Source organism: Dipodomys ordii, unplaced genomic scaffold (assembly GCF_000151885.1).
Source record: "Dipodomys ordii isolate 6190 unplaced genomic scaffold, Dord_2.0 Scaffold99, whole genome shotgun sequence".
NCBI lineage: Eukaryota > Metazoa > Chordata > Mammalia > Rodentia > Heteromyidae > Dipodomys > Dipodomys ordii.
The window spans coordinates 6094239-6120013 of NW_012267315.1; the positions used below are offsets into that span (position 1 = coordinate 6094239).

The following is a 25775-nucleotide window of genomic DNA, read 5'->3' on the forward strand; positions in this document are numbered from 1 at the left end:
ACCCTAGGTCTCCTTGACATAGGCCAAAATTTTCTTAATAGAGACCCAGAAACACAACAAATCAAAGAAAGGTTGGACAAATGGGATTGCATGAAACTGCAGAGCTTCTGCATGGCAAAGGACATAGCTAGCAAGATCAATAGAAAGCCCATAGATTGGGAGAAGATCTTTACTAGCCATACAATGGACAAAGGTTGCACTGTATATTTCTAAATAAGCTCCTAAGATACAAGTCATCTTCTATTGCTCAATATCTCATACTGGTAGTAAGCAAATAGTTCATTCTTTTCTGTGAGGTGTTTAAGACTGTCAGATTGTCTTAGTTTTTCACAGTACCACTTTGAGGGGGAAAAAAAAGCATCCCAGTCAAAGTGATCACAAGCAATTTCGGTTGCTTTAAAGAATACTTAAAAGACTAATTTGGGGAGAGGAAGGGTAATAACAAAATGCTGAAATAAGGATACAGGTTGACCCATTGTAACAACAAGATGTACAAGACACTATGTTAAAAAGAAATTTACAACTTGGGGGAGTGGGAAAGGGAGGAGTTGGGGAGGTGGGGAGGAAAGGGATGGTAGGGAAAAACAAAGGAAAGTGTAACAATGCTCAATAGGAATGGACTCATTACCTTGCTCATGTAATTGTAACCCCTCTGTATAGTGTCTTTACAATAAAAAATATACTAAAAAAAAAGAATACAGCAGGCGAACCCTTACTGGCTGGGTGAGGTGAGATCCACTCTTTGCAAAGGTTGGTTCTCAGGAAGAAGGCTGGAGATCTTAACAAACAGACACACCTGCTATGCAGGTGAACTTTAACTGTGTAAATTGGTCAAGGGATGGTCCTGTGGTATTTTGGCTTTTAGAAGCTGACTAAAACTGACATAAGGGTCCAGATGTCAAGGAAAGGTATGTTCTAATTCTGTGTCATGGCTCCTTTTTCTATTTCAGCCCCAGGTGACTATCAAGCCTCCCATTGGAGATGTATTACCCACTGGCTCAAGCAACCATAGACCTCAGTAGACAAACATGAGTTTTGTTAGTGATGGCTGGACCTTCCCTTTGTGGATTCTGAATTTAGTACATCCAATAAAACTCTTCTGAGTGCATATAGATTCAAGCTTCCTACTTGGAACTTGAATGTAACATGTATAAATCAAGTCAAGTTAAATGGCTCTGACCACACATATTTAGCTCTGCATGTCACCTGGGGCTTTTTGTCTAAATAAGGACACATTGCTTAACTTTTTAGATTAATTTAGGCAACTGATAAGTGTTTGGGTACCACATGGCAGAGTCTCAAGGAGGACGCAGCCAATTTTTGAGATACAAGATAAGATACACCAAGACTTTGTTAGGTAATGAAATTCTGTACAAATGAGAGACTAGGAATTTAGGAGTAGAGAAGAGAACAAATAGAACGCTTGAAAGTTTGGAGGATCATGCCTCAAGGAGAGGCAATTGGTCCAATATAATACAAGGCATTATGTCCGCAGTATACTTTATATTAGCAAAACAATATACAACAAGGAACAGTATCATTCTGGTTTTGGGTTATCAACATTTCAAAAAGCATTAATCATAATTTCTTAAGGTTGTAAGATTGTTGTTTCTCTAGAAAGAATGACATCATCCCATTTGTTAGGAAATGGAAAGACTTGGAAAAAATTATATTAAGTGAGGTAAGCCAGGCCCAAAGAAACATAGGTCCCATGGTTTCCCTTATTTGTTATTTGAATATCTATAGTTTCTAATTTTAAATAATGACTATCATCTTTAAAATGATGGTTTAAGAAAGTTATTTTCAAATACTCTGGCTATACTGTTGAAAGTGACCAGACTTTCTTTTTGTTAATATGTTTTAAATTTTTTTATTGTAAAGATACTATAGAGAGGGGTTACAGTTACATGAAAAAGGTAATGAGTAAATTTCCTGTGGAGCATTGTTACCTCTCCTTTGTTTTCCCCCTACTATCCCTTCCCTCCCAATCTCCCTAACTCCTCCATCCCCGGTCAAGTTGTAAAGTTCATTTTCAACATAGTGTCTTGTACATCCTGTTGTTACAATGGGTCAGCCTGTATCTTTGTTTCAGCATTTTGTTATTTTCCTTCCCCTCCCCAAATTAGAAAAATGTATATACAAGATGCAGGGAACCAACATCAAATACAGTGAAAAAGGGCTATACCATAGGGAGGAGAAGATAAAAAAGAAACAAAAAAAATCACATAATAAATTAAAAACAACAGCAACAAAGAAAAAAACCTCTTGTGTCCATTTCTTCTGGTTCATTTTGCTTAGCATCATCTTATATGGTCATATGTACATAACTTTTGATCTTTTCGGCTTCCCTGGTAAGATTATCCAAGATGTATACTAGTTATTGCAAATAAGGGAAACCATTGGACCTATGTTTCTTTGGGTCTGGCTTACTTCACAATATAATTTTTTCCAAGTCTTGCCATTTCCTTACAAATGGGGTGGTGTCATTCTCTCTAATGGAAGCATAAATTCCCGTGTGTGTGTGTGTGTGTGTGTGTGTGTGTGTGTGTTTGTGTGTGTGTGTGCCACATTTTCTTGATCCCTTCATCTACTGAGGGCCATCTGGGTTGGTTCCACATCTTAGCTATGGTGAATAATGCTGTGATAAACATGGTTGTGCTGGTAGCTTTAATATTGTCTTGTTTGATTGTTTGGGTAAATGCCCAACAGTGGGATTTCTGGGTCATAGAGGAGCTTTACGTTTAGTCTTTTGAGGAAACTTCATAATGCTTTCCAGAGTGGTTGAACAAGTTTACACTCCCACCAACAATGCAGTAGGGCTCCCTTCTGTCCACATCCCTTCCAGCATCTGTTGTTATTACAGTTCTTGATTACAGGCATTCTAACTGGGGTGAGGTGGTATCTCAATGTTGTTTTGATTTGCGTTTCTTTTATGGCTAGAGAAGTTGAGCATTTCTTCATGTGTCTATTGGCCATTCTTAATTCCTCTTCAGAGAAGTTTCTCTTTAAGTCTTTAACCCACTTATTAATCGGGTGGTTGGTTCGTTGAGGATTTGTTTTTGGGGGATTTAATTTTTTGAGTTCCAAGTATATTTTAGATATGAGGCCCTTGACCATTGTATGGCTAGTGAAGATCTTCTCCCAACCTATGGGCTTTCTATTGATCTTGCTACCTATGTCCTTTGCTATGCAGAAGCTCTGCAAGTTCATGCAATCCCATTTGTCCAACCTTTCTTTGACTTGTGTTTCTTGGCCTGTGCCAAGGAGCCCTAGCGTTTCTCCTATTCCATCCTGTAATGTTTCCAGGATGTCTGCTTTGACTCTGAGGTCTGTGATCCATTTGGAGTTGATTCTAGTACAGAGTGATATATAAGGATCTAGCTTTAGTTTACTACAGGTGTTTAACCAATTTTGCCAGCACCATTTACTGAAGAGGCTGTCTTTCTTCCATTCTATTTTTTTAGCTCCCTTATTGAAAATTAGATGGCTATAGGTCTGTGGGTTCATTTCTGGGTCTTCAGTTCTATTCCACTGGTCCTCAAGTCTGTTCTTGTGCCAGTACCAAGCTGTTTTTTTTTTTTTTTATTACTCTGGCTTTGTAGTCGAGTTTGAAATTTGGTATTGATATTCCTCTAGCACTGTTCTTTCTGCTAAAGATTGTTTTTACTTTTCGGGGTCTTTTGGGTTGCTTCTTCTATTTCACTGAAGAATGAGGTTGGGATAAGGCTAGGTATCACACTGAATTCGTAGATAGCTTTTGGCAGTATTGCCATTTTCACGTTGTTGATCCTCCCAAGCCAGGAACATGGGAGGTTTTTTTCACTTCCTTTTTCAGATTTTTCAAGTTTTCATCCTAAAGGTCCTTCACTTCTTTTTTTTTTTATTGTGAAAATACCGTACAGAGGGGTTACAATTATGTGAGCAAGGTAATGAGTACATTTCTTAACAAGCATTGTTGCCTCCTCCTTTGTTTCCCCTTCACAGCCCTTCCCACCCCCCCCCCCCCGCCCCCCCGCCAAACTTGTAAAGGTAAAGTTCGTTTTTTGACATAACGTCTTGTACATTTCATAGTTGCAATGGGTCCACCTGTATCCCTATTTAAACAATTTGTTTTTTCCTTTCCCCTCCACAAATTATACCAACGTCAAATACAGTGAAAACAAGGGTTATACTGTGGGTGAGGGACATACAAAGCAACAAAGAAATCATATTATAAATATGCTAGAAACAATAGCAAGAAAGAAAAACCATTTGAGTCTTTATGTTGGGGTTCATTTCACCTAACATCAACTTATCTGACCATTTATGCTTGTCTCAGACATATACTAGTTATTGCAAATAAGAGAAACCATGAGACCTATGTTTCTTTGGGCCTGGCTTACATCAGAAAGAATGACATTGCCCCATTTGTTAGGAAATGGAAAGACTTGGAAAAAATTATGTTAAGTGAAGTAAGCCAGGCCTTCACTTCTTTAGTTAACTCCTAGGTATTTTATTTTTGTGGGGCTATTACAAAAGGAATTGATTTCCTGATTTCAGCCACACTCTTCTCATTATTGACATACAGAAAAACCATTGATTTTTGAGGGTTAATTTTATACCCTGTTACTTTGCCAAAGTTTTGGATCAGCACGAGTAATTTGGCAATGGAGTCCATAGGCGATCAGACTTTCTAAATGAGCAAAGGGAAAAGAACCCAAATAGAAACCAGAATGAGCAAGGAAGAAGAAAGGCAGAGGGGAAGCAGGGAGGAAGGAAAGGTGGAACACAAGTTTGTTGTTGGGGAGGTGGGGCTGGTCCAGAGAGGTTGGAAAAAACAAGAGCTGAGTCTCTGGCCGAAGGGTATTGTTATGCTTCTCTGACTCAAATGCTCCTGCCACGTAAATTTTTCTAGTCCGGATGTCCCTCCCACTTTTTCATTCCAGTGTGTTTCCTCAAGTCTTGACTAAGTCATGTCCCACCAACCAGGACAGGGGCACATGACATCACCAAATAACCCCCATTATCAACTTTACTGACATGGTCCAGATTGTTCAATACCATTTCAGAGTTGGAAAACACACAGAAATATAGATGGTAGTGAAGAATATGATGTCCACATGTATATCTCAGATGTAATACAAAGCTTTCTAGTCAACTGAGTTTGGTGCCAGCAGTTTTAGTTTCCCAACTTGATGAGCAAGAGTCCTTGTGGCATTAAGGGATGACTTGAAGAAAAAGATGAAAAACTGTAGGTGACTGAGTTTCAAGGAGTGTGTGTCGGGGATTCTTTATTGTAATAGTGCAGCTGTAGAGGTCTAGAACAGTCCCCCAACAGCTCTGGCATAGTGTCAGATGCCAGGTTTTGCCAAGGGTCACTGCAGGGTAAAAAAAGCAAACCCATATGATTTTGGCTTTCTCTTCTTCCTTCCCTTCTTCATTCCTCCTCTTGCTCATCATCTTTTTCTTCCTCTCCCTTAATTTTCTTTATGGTGTGCAATTAAGAAAAGGGAAGCCAGATAAGAAAGAGGCCCTGCTTGCACTCCAACCATGTGGGTAATAAAAAAAGTTTGGTTTTGCCAAGGATTTTACTGAATATTCCACTTTTAGCTTCACCGGATGTGTGTGTGTGTGTGTGTGTGTGTGTGTGTGTGTGTGTGTGCTTTGGAAGGCTGATTTGGGTTCCATGTATGTAGCCACGGCTAAATGCCACAAAATGGGGGATCTGTACATTAAGTGTCCACGTAGACCTGTTCCATGAGGCTGGTATCCCCAGCACTATTTCTTGTGATTTGTTTCTATGGATCTGTTGTTTTTTGTTTTTGGTCTTACTTTTTAGATTGAAATAAAATCTCCAGGTTTCCCCTATTTGTTGTATCAGCATAAACCTAAGTGTATAGTGATCCATAGCTATAAAGGATTGAAGAATCAATCCAGCAAGGAACCATTACAAAGAGGAGGTTTTGCTGATCTTAATCATGGAAGGCAAACTGTGTCCATTTTCATGAGATCTGGGACTGTATTTGTATTGCTATTTCCGGAATGCATCAAAATAATATGCATTAGCATTAAGGAGAACTCATCTATAGAGGGATGTCTGAGACACAAATGATCTATGCAGGGCTGGGCATTCTTACTCATAGTTACTGATAGCTCAGGAAAACCAGTGGAATCCAGAACACTCTCTGCCTTTCATCACTGGAAATCGTTACACTAAATGATGATTTAAAGCACCTCCCAGCCTTGCAACCTCATGAGGTATTCTGGGTAATCATGACTATTTTATACACTTTCTAACTGGGTAGGAGTATGTCTTCCTGTATGTAAGTAAATCCTTGAGAGACGTGGATCTTGAATTTAAGGTATTAATGGAGTAAACTTGTCTGGTGTGATTTTTTTCTATTCTTCTCCCTAACAATACAATTATTCTGAGTTTTTGTATGATTTTGACCAAATTTGGGAAATGACTCAGGAATTCATGCCAAACAGAAGACACAGGATTAATCAGACTTGCTGTTTGAGAAATCAAGTTCTCAGCTCTCATGACAAAAACATAATTTTAAATTTAATAGTATCCAAGGCAGAATTTGTTGTGACAAACTTACTTATTTCATGGTGCATAAGCCAACAAAGCATGTGGACTGGAATCTGTAAATTAGTTTATTATGTAAAAGACTTGGGTTCCCCTTTCTTCCTTTAGTCAGGTCATTACTCAAAGATCTCATGAATTACTCAAGCCTTTTTTCTTACTTAAATATTCCAGAGACTGAGGGCCATAAAAGTCTAATAATATGATCTTTACTATCTTTATTGTAAGAATATGTTTAATTTCTCATTGAAATACTGTTAAATGGGTTCCACTCTTGATCAGTTGGCTATATTTAGGTGACTGCTGAGCCACTTTGGCAACCATTTTACTTAAATTAATTTTAACTCCCAAAGATTGCCATGGAGCCATCTTACATTTTTATTCTTGGATGATAAAATAGAAAAAAATCTGTTTAGATCTTCTGTACTAATTAAAAAGGAGGCCCACCTGGCAAATGGTTAATTAAAGTCAGGGGTCCTGTTCAAATACTGTTATAGCACCAGCCCAAGAATTTATTCAAGTTACACTCTCATTATAATTCTTATTATCTAAAGCCCCCTCTGGCTCTTCCTCTGACTTCGTTCAGAGAGGGCAAGTAATTCATAAATAGATGGCACTTTATGTAGGAAATCATGCAGTGCCTTTGAAGAATCTGGTTCATTCTGAGATGTTTTCTAGCTCTTATATGTGTTCACCTCAAGTTATTTATCTAAAGTGACCAAAATGTTCAACTTTGGAATGCTGGTCTTCACCTGTTTATCTAATGCCCAAACTCAGTAGTGGCAGATTGTATTTTCCAAAGGTGAATCCTGATTACTGATATTCTTTTGCAATATGACCTTGATACTCTCCCCACTGAGATATGGTCTCTTCCTCCCCTCCTTCCTCTCTATCTCCTTCTTCTTCCCTCTCCTTCCCTCCCTTCTCCCATTTCCTTTCTTTTCTTTCTCCCTCTCTCCCTCTTCACTTCCTCCTTCCTTATGGGATATGACTGTTCCAAAAGAGGTATAGGAGTGATAATGTGTGGGTTACTAGGCCGGGCCGTACAAGGCATACAAGCTGTCCACTTGCCAAGGAGAACACATGCACTTGGAATCATGAGCTGTCCGGAACAGTCTGAGTGCTCTAATACTGCTCTGAGGTTAGGGCACCCAGGTCACATGTGGGGAGGCGGCACTGGTTAGAATGCTCTGACTAATCCTAGTCTAGGAAAGTAACATGGCAACAGGTAATGGCTAAGCAGGAAAGTTGGCAGCTACAGCATCACTCATAACTTACCTTTGAACCACACACTCAGTTCCACAATTTTCTACGGGCTACATAGGTCATCATTATCTCATTGCTGGGGGAGACCACACAAGGAAATAAGAACCAAAGATTATCAGGTCCCTCCTAATAATGTGCTGACCAGCACAATGGGTTTATTTTGATGTGAGAACCAATATATTACATGGAAGGCTCTGAGTAAAGAACTTCGCTTTCCCATAAAACAGAGTAAAATGAAATTCAGAAACAATACTTACAAAATCAGGCTGCGCCATCAGTACCTCCAAAGGAGTTGGAATGGCAGGTTTGGCAATATGCAGATAATAGTAAGATCCAGGAAGAATGCCTCCTAGAGGAAAGAACAAGTTTCGTGCATGTGAGATAAATTGTTATTTTTTTTTAAGGTTTTGAGAATACTTGAGAATAGATGGTCATTTCTCAAACACAAAGATTCATCTTGGTCCTCACCATCCTACTTCTTCTGGGGCTGGAGCCCCAATAGATCTCCCTCTTATTCCAGAATAGATTACAACTCAGGTTTTTTTCTGGGTCCCTGCTACCTGCCTTTTTTTTTTAAGTAAGTTTTTTATTGTGAAAATACTGTTCAGAGGGGTTACAATTACATGAGCAAGGTAATGAGTACATTTCTTATCGAGCTTTGTTGCCTCCTCCTTTGTTTTCCCCCTACTACCCCTTCCCTCACATCTCCAGGACTACATTCCTCACCCTCTCCCCCACACCCCGTGCCTAACTTGTAAAGTTCGTTTTTCAACATAGCATCTTGTACATCTCATTGTTGCAATGGGTCCACCTGTATCCCTATGTGAACAATTTGTTTTTTCCCTTCCCCTCCACAAATTATACCAACATCAAGTACAGTGAGATAAATTGTTAATGAGGTAGGGAAAAGAGTTCATATTTTCACTACAGGACAGAAATGCCTACAATGTGTACATGTCCCAGACTTTCTCACCACAGTACAGCAAGAGCAAGGGATAACCTGAAGTGGTTGAACTTTGTTTGCAAATCGCTGTAATGTAACATCATCACCAATGTTCTGTCACACAGTCACCAGTGCTCTAAGATGTACTTCCCTAAGCCCACAGCTCCACACACACTAGCCTGTACCTGCCAATTGCATCAAGACCGTCAAAAGCCTTTAAGGACTGCAATAGTTTTGCCATTCCATACTGTTTCTCCAAATATAACCAAAATATTTTTTTAAACTCCTGCTTTATAAGGAAACTTCTTTGTTTAGTGCTTTGGAAAACTTGAGCCTGGTCAAGCTCAGACATCTAATGTCACTCCTTTCTTGCTTGCCTGAGGTCTCCACCCTTACTCAGGTGTTAGCCACAGTGTGAAACAGAAAAGGATCTCCTTGAGGTGACCTTGTTAGGTAGTGGCAGACAAGGGCTGGAAGGTGGGGCTGTTCTCTTTAGATTAATGCATACCTACCGGATTAGAATCTACAGACACGTACAGTAGTCTGTACAGTTTTAGGTTCATGAACTTCTTAGAAGTGATCATACATATTTATAAATGTTTTCTTTTATTTTGGCAGCCCTAATGAGGCTGCTTGCTAACTAGGCTCTCTTCCACTAGAACCATACCCTGGCCCGTTTTGCTTTGATAATTTTTCAGATATAGTCTCATATTTATGTCTAGGACTGGCCCGGACCACGATCTTCCTATTTATTCCCACATAGCTTATTTTCCTCTGGGCTTTTGTTTTTGTAAAGGTGATGTACAGAGGGGTTACTCTTACAGTAGAGGAATGAGTACATTTCTTTTTGAACAGTGTTATCCCCTCTCTATTTTCTCCCACTTCCCTCTGCCTGTCTTAGACCTGTCACCAGCCTTCCAATTTCTGCTTCCTGAGTAGCTAAGATACAGGTGTGAGCCACTGTACCCATCCCAAAGATACCATCTTAAAGGTGTCTCTCACCACCACATTAAGACATGAACAAATACTGAAATCATCTCCTTAGAAATCAACAAATCTTAGGGAGGGAAAGTGGATTCTTTTAGAGGCATAGTGGTTGAGCTTCTCTGAGAGAGCAGGCTAAGATCAGAGCTGTCTGGAAGGGTTTTCTGTTGTCCAAACTTATGGGAAGAATGGAAATTTTAGGGAAGATGTTATGGCAGATCACCCTCACCAGCTCTAGGCAAGTTACTGATCATTTCCAAGTTTGTAAAATGGGCATTATCAGTTTGGAGATGCTTTATAATAAATGTTTTAAATGCAAAGTGCCATAAAGTAATAGTACCAGGTTTGTAATAAATACTTCAGAAATGAGATGGACCTTTATCTCCATGGCAACCCACTGAGAGGTAGAAGGTTCTTAACCAAGCCTAAGACAAACACTGGGAGCTGCTAATCTGTGGCTTCATCAAAGGAAGGAAGGAGGGCTGCTCACATACCTTGGATCTTGGCGCCCTTGTACATGGGGATGAGTCGGTCTAGATCAGCTGGTGGCTCAGTCACAGGTTCAAGAGTTGGGTCAAAAAGATTGAGCATAGCTGCTGCCAGCTGGAATCCAATTTCTTTGGAACTGAAGTTGCTGTGAGTCCAGTCATTTGCATAATATCTGTTAGAGAATTTGGTGAGGGATCCAGCAGCTCTAATGGCTATGTCATTGGTGTGGAAGTTGGTATCAATCACTAGCCGGCCATCATACACGAGACATGCATCGTTGAAGGCTTTAAATGTGTCATAATCCACATTCTTCTCATAGAAACTGAAGAATATCTACAATGTGAATGATCACATCATAACACAGTTATTAGTCGTGATTTCACATTCTGGGGTATTTTATATTTGGAGCACAAAATAATCTATCAAAAGTTTGAGGAGCTAGGAAGGTGGCTCAGTGGTAGAGTACTTGCCTTGCATGCCTGAGGCCCTGGGTTCAATTCCTCAGCACCACATAAACAGAAAAAGTCAGAAGTGGCATTGTGGCTCAAGTGGTAGAGCACAAGCCTTGAGCTGAAGAGCTGAGGGACAGTGCCCAGGCCCAGAGTTCAGGACCCAGGACTGGCAAAAAAAAAGGAAAAAAAAGTTTGTCATAATATGTGTTTGTGGGGTGTGTGTGTCTGTGTGTGTGAGAGAAAGAATGAGGGAGGGAGAGATGGAAAGAGCAGGAGGAAGTGAAAAAGAGAGAGAGAGAAAGAATGAATATTTTTGGTATAAAAAAACAAGCCAGACGGTGGTTCCCATCTGTAATCCCAGCTACTCAGGAGGTGGAGGTCTGAGCATCATGGCTCGAAATTGGCCCCGGCAGAAAAGTCTCTGTGAGACTCTTATCACTCTTAGCCACTCAACCACCACAAGCCGATCTGTGGCTCAATTGGGAGAGCACTAGCCTTGAGCAAAAAATCTCAGGGACAGCACCCAGCCTTGAGTTCAAGCCCCACAACCAACAAAAATCAACCTAAGGGCTGGGAAGGTGGCTCAGTGGTAGAGTGCTTGCTTTGCAAGCCTGAGGCCCTGGGTTCGATTCCTCAGCACCACATAAGCAAACAGAAAAAAGCCGGAAGTGGCGCTGTGGCTCGAGTGGTAGAATGCTAGCCTTGAGCTGAAGAGCTGAGGGACAGCGCCCAGGCCCAGAGTTCAAGCCCCACTACCGGACCCAAAAAAAAAAAAAATCAACCTAAGATCACTTAGTGTCATACTTTTGTAACCACTTCATTTAGACATACAGTGGAGATAAGGATGTTGACCAGTGGAATATCTGCCCCAGGAATAAACATTCTTTCCCTGTAAGAAGCTTATATCTGAGGCCCTAACCCTTACTTCCAATCTATTAGATTTCTAATAGCCTGAGCTTAGCTTCCTTCTATTTTCTTTTCTCTCATGTCTCATATGTAAGTCTTTCTAGGTTTCTTCTCGAGGTTGTCTCACTTAAGTCTTAAATCTTCAGATTGCCTCATCTCTAGATTTGTCTAAACCCAGCAATCTTGTCCTTGAAGGATACTCTAGAGAGGATGAGCCATAGGCCTCCCCAGCTGCAAAGTCTGTTCCTGTCTTACTGCTTTTAGTCCTGGTATAGAAGGCAGTAGCATATCCAGCAACTACAGGAACTGTATCTTTTTTTTTTTCTTATGTGGTGCTGAGGAATCGAACCCAGGGCCTCAAGCACGCAAGGCAAGCACTCTACCAACTGAGCCAACTTCCCAGCCCAGGAACTGTATCTTTTGAGTCTCTGTCTTTTTCTCTCCCTACACATACTTGCTTATTCTCCCACTTCTGCTTCTCCATTTATAGAAAAATGCATTTTGACCAACACAAAAAAATAGAATGCTATTTGACTTAGATTAACATTATGTACAAGCCCCTGTGTCATCAACCTCTTGAATCCTTGACCAATTTCAGGAGTTCCTTTTAGCATCTTCACAAAAGTTCTACCTATCAGTTTTCTTTCTCTATCTATACCTACTTTTAATTTTGCTAAATGGCACATTCAACAGAGATACTTGATAGATTGTTAGCTTTAAAGGTGATTAGTCTTAGAGTAGTATTTACTTATAATGTTGTAGTGTAGGCATTCACACTTTTTTTTAATGTCTTAGGGTTTCATAATAGGGATTCATAGTGTAACAGACTGAAAATTATAAAGGGAAATCACAAATTGATTTGATGAACTTCATTCATTCAAATTCAGAAGACAAGCACTTTTTTGCCAGGCGTGGTGTAAGGTTCCAAGAATATCTTCAAGAAATAAATCACGAAACTGACAATTTAACTGGAGAGATGGATACCAATAAAAAGGAAGACATACTCTTTTTTTGGGGGGGGGGGTCAGTCGTGGGGCTTGGACTCTGGGCCTGGGCGCTGTCCCTCACCTCTTCAGCTCAAAGCTAGTGCTCTACCACTTGAGCCACAATTCCACTTCTGACTTTTTCTGCTTATGTGGTGCTGAGGAATCGAAACCAGAGCCTCATGCATGCAAGGAAAGCACTCTACCACTGAGCCACCTTCCCAGCCCAAGACATACTCTTTGAGAACCAGTGTTAAGTGGAGTATAGCTTGGATAGATGCTGAGCACACACATGACACTGATACAGGGCAAGAGTAGTAAGGCCTTGATATATACATAAAACATTAATTCCAAGAGAATTGTGTTTCTAGTATGGTAGCATAATCCCCTGCGACTAAACTTCCCACCAATAACAACTACAAACTCTGACCAAAATAGGAAAACAGCTACTTGAAGATTCTGGTTAGTGTTTAACAGCAGGTAGATTGTATAGGAGAGTAAAATCTTGGAGCAATGACTAGCATAGGGCTAATTTTGCCTATTTGGGGAGTTTTTATAAGAAGGTAAGTTCTAGGCATTTTATGTTCTAATAGAAGAGAAAATTCAGTGAACTCTGAAGTTATATCAACAGAAGTTTTCCAGTTTGAAGAAGAAAGAAAAAAGTATTCAAGCAAACAGAGCCTAAAGCCCCAAAGAAAATTATTAAAAACTAACAGAATTGAAGACCCCAAGAAAAGGAAAGAAGAATGGGGTAAGAAAAAATGGCCAAGAATTTTTATTAAATTTAGTGAGAGTCATAAATTTATAGATTCAAGAAGCTCAACTGAACCACAACATAAAAATTTAAAACATAATAAACAAGGAATCTACCTAGCATCAAATGGCCAAAACCAATAATAAACAGCATACCTTGAAAACATGAGTAGTAAATATACTAAATACAAGGGAACAATGCTTCAATAGCTACAGGTTTTTTTAAATCAAAATGTGTGATGTCAGAGCATGATGAAAAACATATTCAAAGTACTGGGAAAAATGCCCTATAAGCCTGAGATTCAATATACAGTGAGAATATCATTCAAGAGCCAAGGCACAATAAAATGTTTTCAGATAGAGGAAAACTAGAGAATTTGTTAACAGATTTATAATACCCACAGTGAAATAGGGAGTTGTACACTCTGATGGGAGATTTGTATTTTGAAAACAAAGAGCAAGAAATGAAAAAAGGCTCTATAACTCACATATTTATTATGTGTACATTTATGTGTATAAAAGTATATGTATATAGAGTGTCTGTTTAAAACAAAACCTACAACATTGCCATGGCTATTTTTCAATGTGTGTAGACGTAACATACATGGTGAGTGTAACTAAATGCACGTGATACTGGAAGAAGGGCCTGTATTATAGGTCTTTTACATTTTATGTGAAATACGTAATATCGAGACTACTGAATGGTAAAGACTGATGAAGTATATTGCAATCCATGACACATTCACTAAAAAATAAAGTTTAAAAGGCATTTGAAATAGAATACCAAAGATACTCCAAAAATTCCAAAAGAAGGAAGTGGTGCTGTGGCTCAAAGTAGTAGAGGGCTTAGCCTTGATCAAAAGAGCTGAGGGACAGTACCTAGGCCATAAGTTCAGAGCCCATGACCAGCCAAAAAAAATTAAAAAAAAATTCCAAAGAAAGCAGATACATGATTCTCAGATTTCAGTCCCCTGAATAGATGACCCACCAGCACCTGGCTTAGAATACACTCTTTTAGATCCAAACATACTTGCTTGGATATACAATAAATAATAATAAATCTTAATGTATTAATAGTTATAAAGAATATATTCTCTGATCTCAATAGCATTAAGTTAGAACTCAATGAACATAAATTCATGTAGAAAACTCAAATATCTGGAAATTAAACAACACATGATTTAAGGGTTGAAGAAGAACCACAAAGGAGAGGAGGAAATGTTTTTATCTAAATGACAATAAAAGTTAAATATATTAAAATTTGTGAGAAGGCAGCTAAAACAAAGAAAGCTTATAGTTTAAATGAATACATAAATCAATGCCCTACAGCTCTACCTTAAAAATTAGGAAAGAGAAGAAACAAGGTAAATTCAAAGCAAGCAGCATGAAGAAAATAATTATTAAGAGCAGAAATCAATGGAAGAGAAAAGTGACTGATTATAGAGAAAAGGAGCCAACTTTACCTGGAAGTAAAGTTGGTTTCTTTGAAAAAAAAATCAATAAAATTGACAAACCTCTATTTAGACTGAGATGAAGAGAGACAGACAGAACAACTAAATGCAATTCAACAAAACCAGAAAAAATGAGGTTATTACAACTACCCCAAGACATGTAAGTACAGTAGATAATAAAATAATGATATATGAACAAATTAATGCTAACATTTTGACCAACTTAAAATAAATGGATAAATGTCTTGAACAAAATTAATATAGGCATAAAATCCAAATAGCCTAATATCCAGTAAATTGAATCTGTTACCCAAAACTTGCTCATGAAATGAACTTCAGGTTGAAACCCCACCCTGAGTTTCTTTTCAGGGTCCTTCATGTAAATGAAGGACTGGAAGTTGCGAAGTATGTCTAGTCCTTATTGGTCTACATCAGATAGATCTTCCTGAAGCCTCACTGGTCAACTTTGACTCTCAGGGTCAGGGAGGTTCTCAGGAGCTGACCCTGGCGGATCTGTGTGAGAAGGACTGTTGTTTGTTTGATTTTATTTTATTGTAAAGATGCTGTACAGGGGGGTTACAGTTCTCTGAGGAAGGTAATAAGTACAATTCTTGTCCAACATTGTTACCCCTCCTTTGTTTTTCTCCTACTATCCTTTCCCTCTGTTGTGTTTTTTATTGTTATTGTTGTTATTTTTGTTTGTCATGGGACTTGAACTCAGGGCTTGGGCACTGTCCCTGTCTTTTGTGCTCAAGGCTAGTGCTCTACTAGTTTGAGCCACTGCTCCACTTCCAGTTTGGGGCTAATTAATTGGAGACTCTCATAGACATTTCTGCTCAGGCTGGCTTCAAACTGTGATCCTCAGATCTTAGCCTCCAGAGTAGGTAGGATTACAGGCATGAGCCACCAGTACCTGGTAGCAGACTGTTTTTAACTCAGGCTGCATGTGAACCCAGATCCGCTCAGATCTTTTATTAGGATTTGTTGTGATTTTTTCATAGATAAGTTCCCTTTTTTTCCCTTTGTGTAGGGAGCTGTTGCCTGCCTTGCTTTTGGTCAGAGTTGCATCTCTTATGTACCTCCAGTACGTAGTCTGAGAAGCAAACAAATAAACCAACAAAACCCTGACTGTTATTTCTCTGGGTTCCATCTTATTTCTGCCACCCCTGGACCCCAGATCTTAGTTCTGGTAACATCTCTCTGTGGGAGTGTCAAGCATTTTCAGAGTACAACCATTTACTGAGAACTTGCCCTTTCCTGGGCACAATGCCTGAAATCCATGATCATCTTGTAGGCTGTTCTTTACTGCACTCATTTATTTATCCATTCCACAAATACTTAAATAACACCAAGTTAGGCCTTAGGTTCTGTATTAGAAATATAGTTATCAAAAAACAGAAGTCATGTTATTTTGAAAGTGTTGTATTTCTGCTTGTGTATCATGACACTTATTTACTAAAGATGGGAAGGATCAAAATGTCTATCCAAAGATTCTCCCCATAATAGTAATCCTGGAAGACTGCCAAGTTTAGCCCAGGAACCTCAGGAGGTGAACACCCCCTCCCCCCGCCCCCATCTTCATTTTTTAAAAATAAGTAGAGGCCTAAGGAAACCTTCCCAAATCACCACGGAACACAGGTTCTCTAGGACTCCCCTTTTACCTGTTTTCCCTACTTAGATTAAAATCAGAATTGTGGCAAAAGCATCTTGCAAATACATTCAAGTTCATTTATTTACAAGGAATACAACTTCTAGGTACACCTTTTCTTGCCATAGCAGCCTGGGCTAGATGTTGATGTCTGCTGTCAGATAGCTCCTCTCACTGTCCCTTGTCCTGCTTTGCATCACAAGGAATGACCTTTACAGACAACATATCCTGACTTCCGTCACTCTACAGTTTCTCATCCTTCTTTGGCCAGAAGTTGGTACTTGTGGAAAATTAATAATATGGAGGGGCCCCTTTGCAGAACCTGATCATTTTATCCCTCTTTGGGGTGGTCCCATATGTCAGGGAGGTCTGATTCCCTCCCTCTTTAATATGTGATGGATGTGCTGACTTAACTGTAGCAAAGAATGAGGCAGATGTGATGCCACATTATTATGAGCCCAGGTCATAAACAGAGGTGCATCCCTCCACTTCTCTTTCTTTCCTTTTGCTTGTTATTAGAACCAAGACATCGTGCTCTGAAGAGGACCAGTCACACAAAGGGACCATTTGTAAGTGTTTTGATGAAAATGATACTTGAAGCTGATTCTGCAGAAATAGCCAGACAAGTTAGTGAACATGCCTTTTAGATGATTCCAGCCCTATCTTTTGTCTGACTTCAACTACCTAAAAGCTATTCATTGAGAAACGCCCAGTTGGGACCAGTCAAACCACCAGACAGGAGAAATAATAATAATAATAATTATTATTATCATTATGTGTTTGTTACATATTACTTGTTATATAATAATAATAATTATTAATTATTATTAATAATCTATTGTTTTATGCCACTAAGTTTTTAGTAGCTTGTTATTGAACAAGAGGTAACCTGAACAGTCAAAAGAAAATCTGTATCTATGAAAGCACTGCTCACAATATTTCAATCTTTCCAGTCCTGGGAAGGGGACTGCTCTCCCCAGATGCACTTACAGAACATGGAAGGCTGAAAGGTTTGGTGTAGGTGGTGAAGTAGACAGTGTGGATGAAGTCTGAGAATGGGTCCATCTCCCACTGAGCCAGCAGCGCATCCTTGTGAGTGATGACTCCAGCCTCCTCGAGTGCTTCAGCCACGGCTTTTTCCACTGTGCTGTTGTTGAGGCAGGTGGTGACTGATTTCAGTGGGGGATGTACAAGATAGATGCAGGAGCCCCTCACGCCAATGTGTAAGAGTGCTTCCACAGTGGTGTAAGTATCGAGTGTGTTCCCATAGACAATGACATTCCCTGGAAAAGGAGGCAAAATGCTAAGATATACAGGTTTTTTTTTTAAACCAACTTATTAGTCAAATGCTAATAATGTGGAATTGCTCCCTGTAACCTTTTCATTTTTCAGCTGCTGGAAGCCAGCGGTGTTACCTAGCAACCTCGACCAAGATAATTTAGTAAAGAATTGGCACAAAACATCCCACAAAGTAGTCAAGTACTTCTGATGCAGAAGTAGGACATTCATTTATGTTCCTATAATTTGAAAGTTGAAATTATACTGAAGGAAACATTCTAGAATAAAACCTTTTATCTTGTTTTTGTTCTCTATTTGTTATACTTCTTAAGGAAACAAAATTACCAAAGTTTGCAATACATACAAGTTCTTCTTAAGAGATGAAGAGACAATGGTTAAAAAATATTCAGGCACAAGATGCTACTGATATTTTAATATTTAAATGCTGAGTTGGGTTGACTAGAAAAAAAATTTCTTTCTATTTTTTTAACTAAAGGCTATAGAATTTTGCTTTTCCACAGGTAATTCTTACCATGATTCAAATTCTGACTTTTAGAATTTAATGTATCATAAAAGTCAAGTGAAAGCACAAGGCCCCAAGTTCAAGCCCTAGGACTCTCTCTCTCTCTCTCTCTCTCTCTCTCTCTCTCTCACACACACACACACACACACACACACACACACACACACACATGTCAAGAGCTAGCCAGAGGGACTGGGATGTGTTATTTTCATCAGAAAATATAAAATAATATTGAAATGATTTCCCTTATGCAAGAGCATTTTGATAGCAACAATCTATATTGTTTATTTACATTTTTCAAAATTATCATGGAATTACAAATACTAGCTCATCAGTTTTAAGATCAATCACACCATAAGATGCAGGAAGTATATACATTGTGCTGTTTGTGACACTGAATTAACCATTTTACCTTTTCACAAAGAAACACCTTCTGGGTTTCCACAGAATGTATATCTACTGCATCTCTACTTTTTATGGGTTTATAAAAGGGTATGAAAAGTAATTCTACAAGGCAAAATGAATGACAAGTGCATTCATTCAGTTTGCCCAAGTGAATGATGCAAAATTTGATTTCAATACGAACAGGAGAGATGGGCAGATGCTGGTGGTTCACACCTATGAGCTTATTACTCAGGAGGCTGAGATCTAAAAATCTTGTTTTGAAGCCAACCCCAGGGCATAAAAGTCCATGAGATTCTTATAACTAATTAAGCAGCAAAAAGCTAGAAGTGCAACTTTGAGCAGAAAAGCTAAACCCTGAGTTCAAGCTCCTGTACTCACACCATATTAAGAAAAAAAGAAAAGAAAAGAGGTTTGTCTTGTTTGTTAGGAAAAGCAATCTAGGATTACATTCGATGGCTTCTCTGAGGGCAACTATGGCTTCAAAGTTCTCCTCTCCTCCAGAGTCTCTGCTATGGAATGCCAAGAGTTCATTGAGCATAGAGAGGTGGCATCTTTCCTGCTTGCCTTCACCGGAGGCTCAGCTTTTATGGCTTGTTTGTTCCCTATCCAGATGATGTAAGGCAGTATGCCTCTGTGAATACTATTTTTCTTGGCTGGAAGAGCCAGCACTTTGCTTAAATTATTGAGGCTCCCACCTGCTGCAAAACATGAATCTTGGCTGCCTGGCACAACAAAGAATCACCCTGCCAGGAGAGGCAAAGCTTGAACCTAAAACTGGCAAAGGTTTAAGGTCTTCTGTCCTTTCAAAATCTGCATGCCAAAACAGTATTCCTTTTCAGTTGAGCAAGTTGAAGTGCACAGGCCCCACATGCCCAGAGTCTGGTGTTTTTCCAGTCTCCTCCATGCTAGCAGTTAACAACGGCACTGTGAGATGGGCCTTTTCCCAGCAGGCTTGCGAAGGTGAGCAGCACAGCATGCTGGGGTGCGGAGGGCTGTGCTATCCAACAAAGGCTCCCTTCACATGATAAGTAGCTGGATGTAATATATTTTGTAAAACCTCTAACTTGTAAGCTAAAGGTTTACTAATGATAGTCTAACTTCTAATCAGTTTTGGTTATGGTGGGGGTTAGCTTTCCGTGGCTGTGGCAAAATACCTGAGAGAAATCAACATACAAGGAAGAAGTATTTGTTTCAGAGACTTCAGTCTATGGTCACTTGGTTTGGTCACAGGCCTCTGGGCCTGTGGCAGAATCAGGCCATCACATGACCGTAGAAGCCAAGTTAGCTCATGATAGCCAAGAAGCAGAGCAACGGGAAGGGCTAGGAGTAACCATATCCCTTCAAGGACACACCCCCAATGAGCTAACCCTCCTAAGGGTATGTATCAAGCCCTTAGTATATGGGTTGTTTGTTGGGGGAACATTTAAGATCCAAACTACAATTGAAACAGAATTCTCTAAGAAAACCTTCCATCTTTGGTTATCATATCAGTAATCTATTTGCCACAATAATACTTCATAAGAAGTCAATGTTCAACACTGATGTGGGCTGAGTAACATCTGTGGCTGGCTGATGTTAGCTGGCCTAACTCCTCATGGTGGTTGGGTTAGGGTCTACACTAATGTGTTCTCTGTGTTCTTTGGACTGACAACTACCTGCAGCACATTCTATTTATGGCAAAATGCAGGCACATGGAAGAGTAAGCTCAATTGCTTAGGCAGATTTCAAATCTCTGCTTATTCCACATCTCCTAGTATTCTATGGAGCACAGCCACACCCACCACCAAGGCAGGAAAGGTACACTGCCCATATGGGCTGTGTGTGTGTGTGTGTGTGTGTGTGTGTGTGTGTGTGAATATTTGCCAAAGAGTAGTTCAAGCCATTAGTCATGTATTAAATAACTATTTATGTAGTTTCATTTAAATATTTTCATTTAAACATGCTTTATCATTTATATAGTTCTTGGTACTCATGAAATTTACTAGAACCATTCTAAATAAATCAGAACATGTCACAGGTCACACCACATCCCTCCACAAATAAGTCATGACAGCAGCCTGAGTTAATGGAGTCTAGTCCCCATTGCTGTTCAGTTGCTTGCCATTTATTTATCTGTACATGGGTTTGAATTCGGGACTTTGTACTTGCTAGGCAGGATCTCTACCATTGAGCTATACTACCAGCTCTTTCAAGTAGTGGTTAATTTGAGATAGGGCCTCACTTTTTGCCTGGTCCATGCCTGCATTGAGATCCCCCTGTTTTACACTTTCTGTCATGGCTGGGATGACAGGGGCATGTCACCACAGTAGACAGCTTTTAAAAAAATCATATTTTAACTATTTTTTTTATTTTTGTGGTACCAAGGAATTGAACCCATGGCCTCATGCTTGTTAGGCATGCACTCTACCACGAAGCCATATTCCCGGCCAATGAACAGCTTCTTTTTGCTCCAAGTTGACCAGGAACTGAGATCCTCCTGACCTCAGCCTCCTGAGTAGCTAGAATTACAAGTGGGAGTCACCAATGTCCAGCTTGCTTGCCTTTTAAATGTCTTCTCTGTGGGGGATTATTCCTTCCATTATCTTCCTGAATCAGTCTCACTTTTACTCTGTTGCTTCAGAGATAGCTGGTATTGCGAGCCTGCATCACCACACCTGGTCCCCATAAATAAAAATTGCATATTCTTACAGCAAAAATATGAGCATAGCAAAATTTGTAGAATAAGCTTCCCAGAAAAAAAATAGCAATGACTCTGATTATTCATTTTTGGAAAATCCATCTAGTTATAAAAATATGATTATTTATATCTGTTAGTAATTATCCAAGCGTGGATTGTGCTGTCTGAAACTCCTTTCTCACCTCATCCTGCCAGCAGCAATGCCTGGACTGTGGCAGACAGTTCAGCCTTGCCTTCGGCAAGATTGGAGTAGGGCTTGTCTCCTCCAACTCACATGTAGGAGGTGTTGGGAGGTGTGGCTTGGTGGGAGGTGCTCCTGGGTCATGGGTGTGAAGTTTTCCTGAGTTAATGCCTTTCTCATGGGAATGAGTGGCCATGTTAGGCATCCAGCACTTTGCTGTCTTGTACACTCATCCTCTTATCTTTCTACTTTCTGCCATGATTAAAGCAGCATGAAGTCCTCACCAGATACAGCCAACTATTCTTGGGTTTCCCAGACTCTAGAACTGTGAGTCAAAATAGACTTTTCTTTATATATTATCCTGCTTCAGGACTGAGACACTTGCTCAGCACTCACCATGGCCTATTGATGCCTTGACTTTGTTGTGAGAAGCCTCTCCACTGTGTTGGTTCTGAGCCCTGCGCAGTCCCTGACCTACTCTGGAGGTAACAGAATGTTTGCAGATTGGGTACATGGGGGAATATTGGAAGGTCACTAGCTTGCTGAACCTAAGACTGTCCTTTTGCTAGCTGGACCATACTTTGGTGTCCTCTGAAGGCTTGGCACAAAATGGCCTCACTGTGGCCAGTTTCCCATACACATTTCAGCCTGGCATTTGCTATGAAGCTGGCACTACGGGAAATAGCCTATCAGCAGATGGGTTGTAAACTGGAAACATGTTCTCCTTAACCACAGTAGAGCTGTTGCTCAAAAGAAAAACCTACATAATCCCAAATGTAACCAAAGCTGTGTGTACTAACATCAAAATTTAAGCATAAAATGACACTTCTCCCAGAATGGTGACATTTAATCTCAGGGAAACAAAAAAATCGCATCTTCAATGTAGTATTTAAGGAAAGGTAGATGCCAAATGGATAGAAAGACAGGTGGGTGAACATTTCTGGGAGACTTTTAGAGGTTGGGGAGGATTGTGACACTGATTTCCTTTCAGATGTCCATTTGATTTCAGATCACAGCACTTTCTTACATTCTATATAGGGTAATCAGCTAAGTAACTATCCTGTCAACATGGTTAGGCCAACTTTTGGTTGTTGTCATAACAGAAAGGAAATGGGAGGGCAGATAATATATATATAGAGAGAGATAGAGAGAGCGAGGAGAGTATGTACAGGAAAAACCTTTGAGAAACAGATTTTCTTCAATGTCCAGGTAAGAATTAAAAGGAAGAATTTGAAAGTCAGAGAAGGGGCAATACGACAGTGCCTTGGCTGTGTGCCAGCCAGGGTGTGGTGCGGGGGCTCTGCTGGTACCCTGGCTCTGTGCAGGGATGAGGCGGCCCAGGCTACATTGGGCTGTGATGGATGTTCTTTTCCAGTGAGCTTTTTAGTAAGCTGTTCAGTTAGAGATGAATTTAAGTAACACATTTCTATCAAGGAGATAGCTTACAGAGTCCTCGAGGTGGTAGCTGACAGCCCTTTGCCAAGACTTTCTTCACAGGGTACCCACAGGCAGTTTTGCCTCCTGTATTCCTATGTGAGGAAACTAGAATGTGGAACTCAGGGTTCCCCCTGGGGTCAGTTCTCTGTAAGGATCTCTTCACTGTCTTCTTTCCAGCTCTGCTTATTGAACAGATAAGAAACAACTAGCTTTTGTACTTGATCCAACAAATGACAGAAACAGGGTGGGCTGCTCTAATGTTCTAATGTCAAATGATAATGGATGATTCAAACTCTGACTGAATTTGCAATGAAGTACAATGAAATACAACCAGAGCAGTTTTCATGGGAAGTATTCATGGAGGTGATCTTGAGTCTCTGTGTGTGTGTATGTGTGTGTGTGTGACATGCACATGCACATGTGATTGCATGCATGTGCTGGTACTGGGGTTGGGACTGAGGGCTTGGGCATTGTCCCTTAGCGTTTTCACACAAACCTGACAGTCTACCACTTGAGCCACATCTCCACCTCCAGCTTTTTTGATGGTTAACTGGAGATAGTATAGTTGGGGAGGTGGGAGGGAAGGGATGGTAGGGGAAAAACAAAGGAGGAGGTAACCATGCTTGATAGGAAATGTACTCATTACCTTGCTCATGTAACTGTAACTCCTCTGTGCAGTATTTTTACAATAAAAATGTATTTTAAAAAAGAATCTCAAGAATTTTCCTGCCTGAGTTGGCTTTGAACCTCAATCCTCAGATCTTAGCCTCCTGAGTAGCTAGATTACAAGCTTCTTGATTTTGACACTCTTTGAAGGATGACAGTAACACACTAGCAACTTTGAAATGACCAGTCACATTCAGCCATCACAGTTTACAGACTTCCAGCTATGCCAATGCATCCATGTTTAAAGTTCTGCCATTTATGAAAATCAGGGGGTGGGGGGATAGAAATCTATATCACCACTCTTTGTTTCTGAAGATGGTAACAGTATCAGAGGGCAGAAAACTCACTAATATTTAAAGAAAGAATGATTTGATAAAAATGAAAAAGCTAAGTTGATACCTCAATTAGGTTTAAAAAATAAAATACAGTGTTAAGCATGACTAGAAAGTAGGAATGGGTGTCCTGGTGGTCTAGCCATGAAATTAGAATTCCAGAAAATAAGAAATAAATGCACGAATTTATGTATACAGATACTAACATGAACTTTCCTTCAGAATTCCTGTTTTTTAAGCCAGAGAAAAGGAGAATTAAGTATTGTATGATAGTCTGTGTACTTTAACTGGTTTTATGTACATTTGCCAATGTACTGTATTTTTTTTCCCTGTAAATTTTGTTCTGGATGTGAGTTGGTAATCTTCTTGCTTCAGCCTCCCATGTTCTAGGATTACAGGCAGATACCATAATGTTTGGCTCCTATTCTGTTATGTTTGAACAACCATTTAATTTCTTTTGAAAGAGACATACTATGGTCATATATGTCTCATTCATCCTCAGGAAGACCTGTAAAATAGACTGAACTATTGTACAGAATATTGAGAACAGAGGTGTTAAGTAATGAGCTCAAAGTCACACAGGAAGTGGTCGGCAGCATTTGGACCAGTGAATTGGGTTTCAGATCCTGCACTGACACCCCTGAACTGCGTTCGCAGAGGCTGCACATCCCTAAACATTAACTCCAACTGATGTGTTTCTCTGGATAAATTAAAAAAATTACTAGATAATGAAAGAACTTAAAAATAATCACAGGATATTAACAAACTATGAAGTAAACACTCCTAAAAGCATTTCATACCCACAATGGTCATTCTACTCTTTCTAAGTCAAAGCACAAGATTTTTCTGACCTGAGCACGACCTGCCCTGTTTCTTGCTCTTTCAAATAAAAAAGAGAACAATATCTGAGACAGAACAAAGGCTTTGTTGGTGATTCATGCACTGGAATTTTAATGTTAGACTTTGCCTACAAACATGCTTTTAATAAGGCAGTAAACTGTATTTAGCTAAAGATGAAAATAATTGATCCATTTGGAGCCATTAGGGCAGTTTCACTCTTTTTACTTTATTTTTGCCCTACTTTTTATTTTCATGGAGAGTATAGAGGTAATAACAGATGAATTTCAATTAGGTTCAATTAACACCATAAGCTGCTCTAATGTATCAGGTTGCTGGGTTCTATCCGAACTCCCAGCTGAACACTCCAGGTTTTGTTTGAAGTTGACAGCAGCATTTAAGCTGGTGATGGGAGCTTTTCTCCACTACCCAGGAACAGTTCTAGTCATTTACAGTAATTTACATCCATAAACCCATCCAATTGGAGAGCCCAGAAAAGGACATAGCACTTCAGCCTGGGTTAATTCCATTATAGAACAACTGGCTTCTCATGAGAGCAGAAGATCATAGTTGATAAAACAGAGATTGTGAGGAGGACACACTCTCTGGGTGGTATCTGTGTACTTATGTGTGGTGGACAGATAATTCAAAGAGTTAACATCTTCCTGGGAGCATGCAAAGCAACTGCCACCCAGCATCCATTATCCTACAAGAATTTCTCTCCATCAGGGATCAAGCCCTTTATTACATCCTGTGCTTTGGGATGGTCCAGTCTGGTATTTCTCAGTGTGTTTCCTGGCATCCCAAACACAGTCAATGAGTCAAAGCTTTTTCTTCCATTTTTGTGAGAAAGGTGCTGTCTCTGACTATCTCTCTCCACTCCTAGCATAAACTAATTTGGAATGGGGGAAATCAGTGATGAGAGTAAAGTGTTATGAGGAATTTCTACACTTCTCTGGGATTCTCAGGGAGATAAAGAAAGAGAAGAACTAGAAT

The 25775-nt window shown here is 39.8% G+C and overlaps 1 protein-coding gene across 1 annotated transcript in view; it reads right to left on the minus strand.

Annotated features, from left to right (window-relative positions):
* The window catches only part of Cfap61 (cilia and flagella associated protein 61), a 230095-nt gene that overhangs the window by 48087 nt on the left and 156233 nt on the right, over window positions 1–25775 (minus strand). The window contains exons 23-25 of the mRNA XM_013027044.1: window positions 17434–17726; window positions 10256–10583; window positions 8092–8183 (exon numbers count right to left, since the gene is read on the minus strand). Of these exons, the coding sequence (XP_012882498.1) occupies window positions 8092–8183; window positions 10256–10583; window positions 17434–17726 (713 nt within the window). The remainder of the gene's footprint in view (window positions 1–8091; window positions 8184–10255; window positions 10584–17433; window positions 17727–25775) is intronic.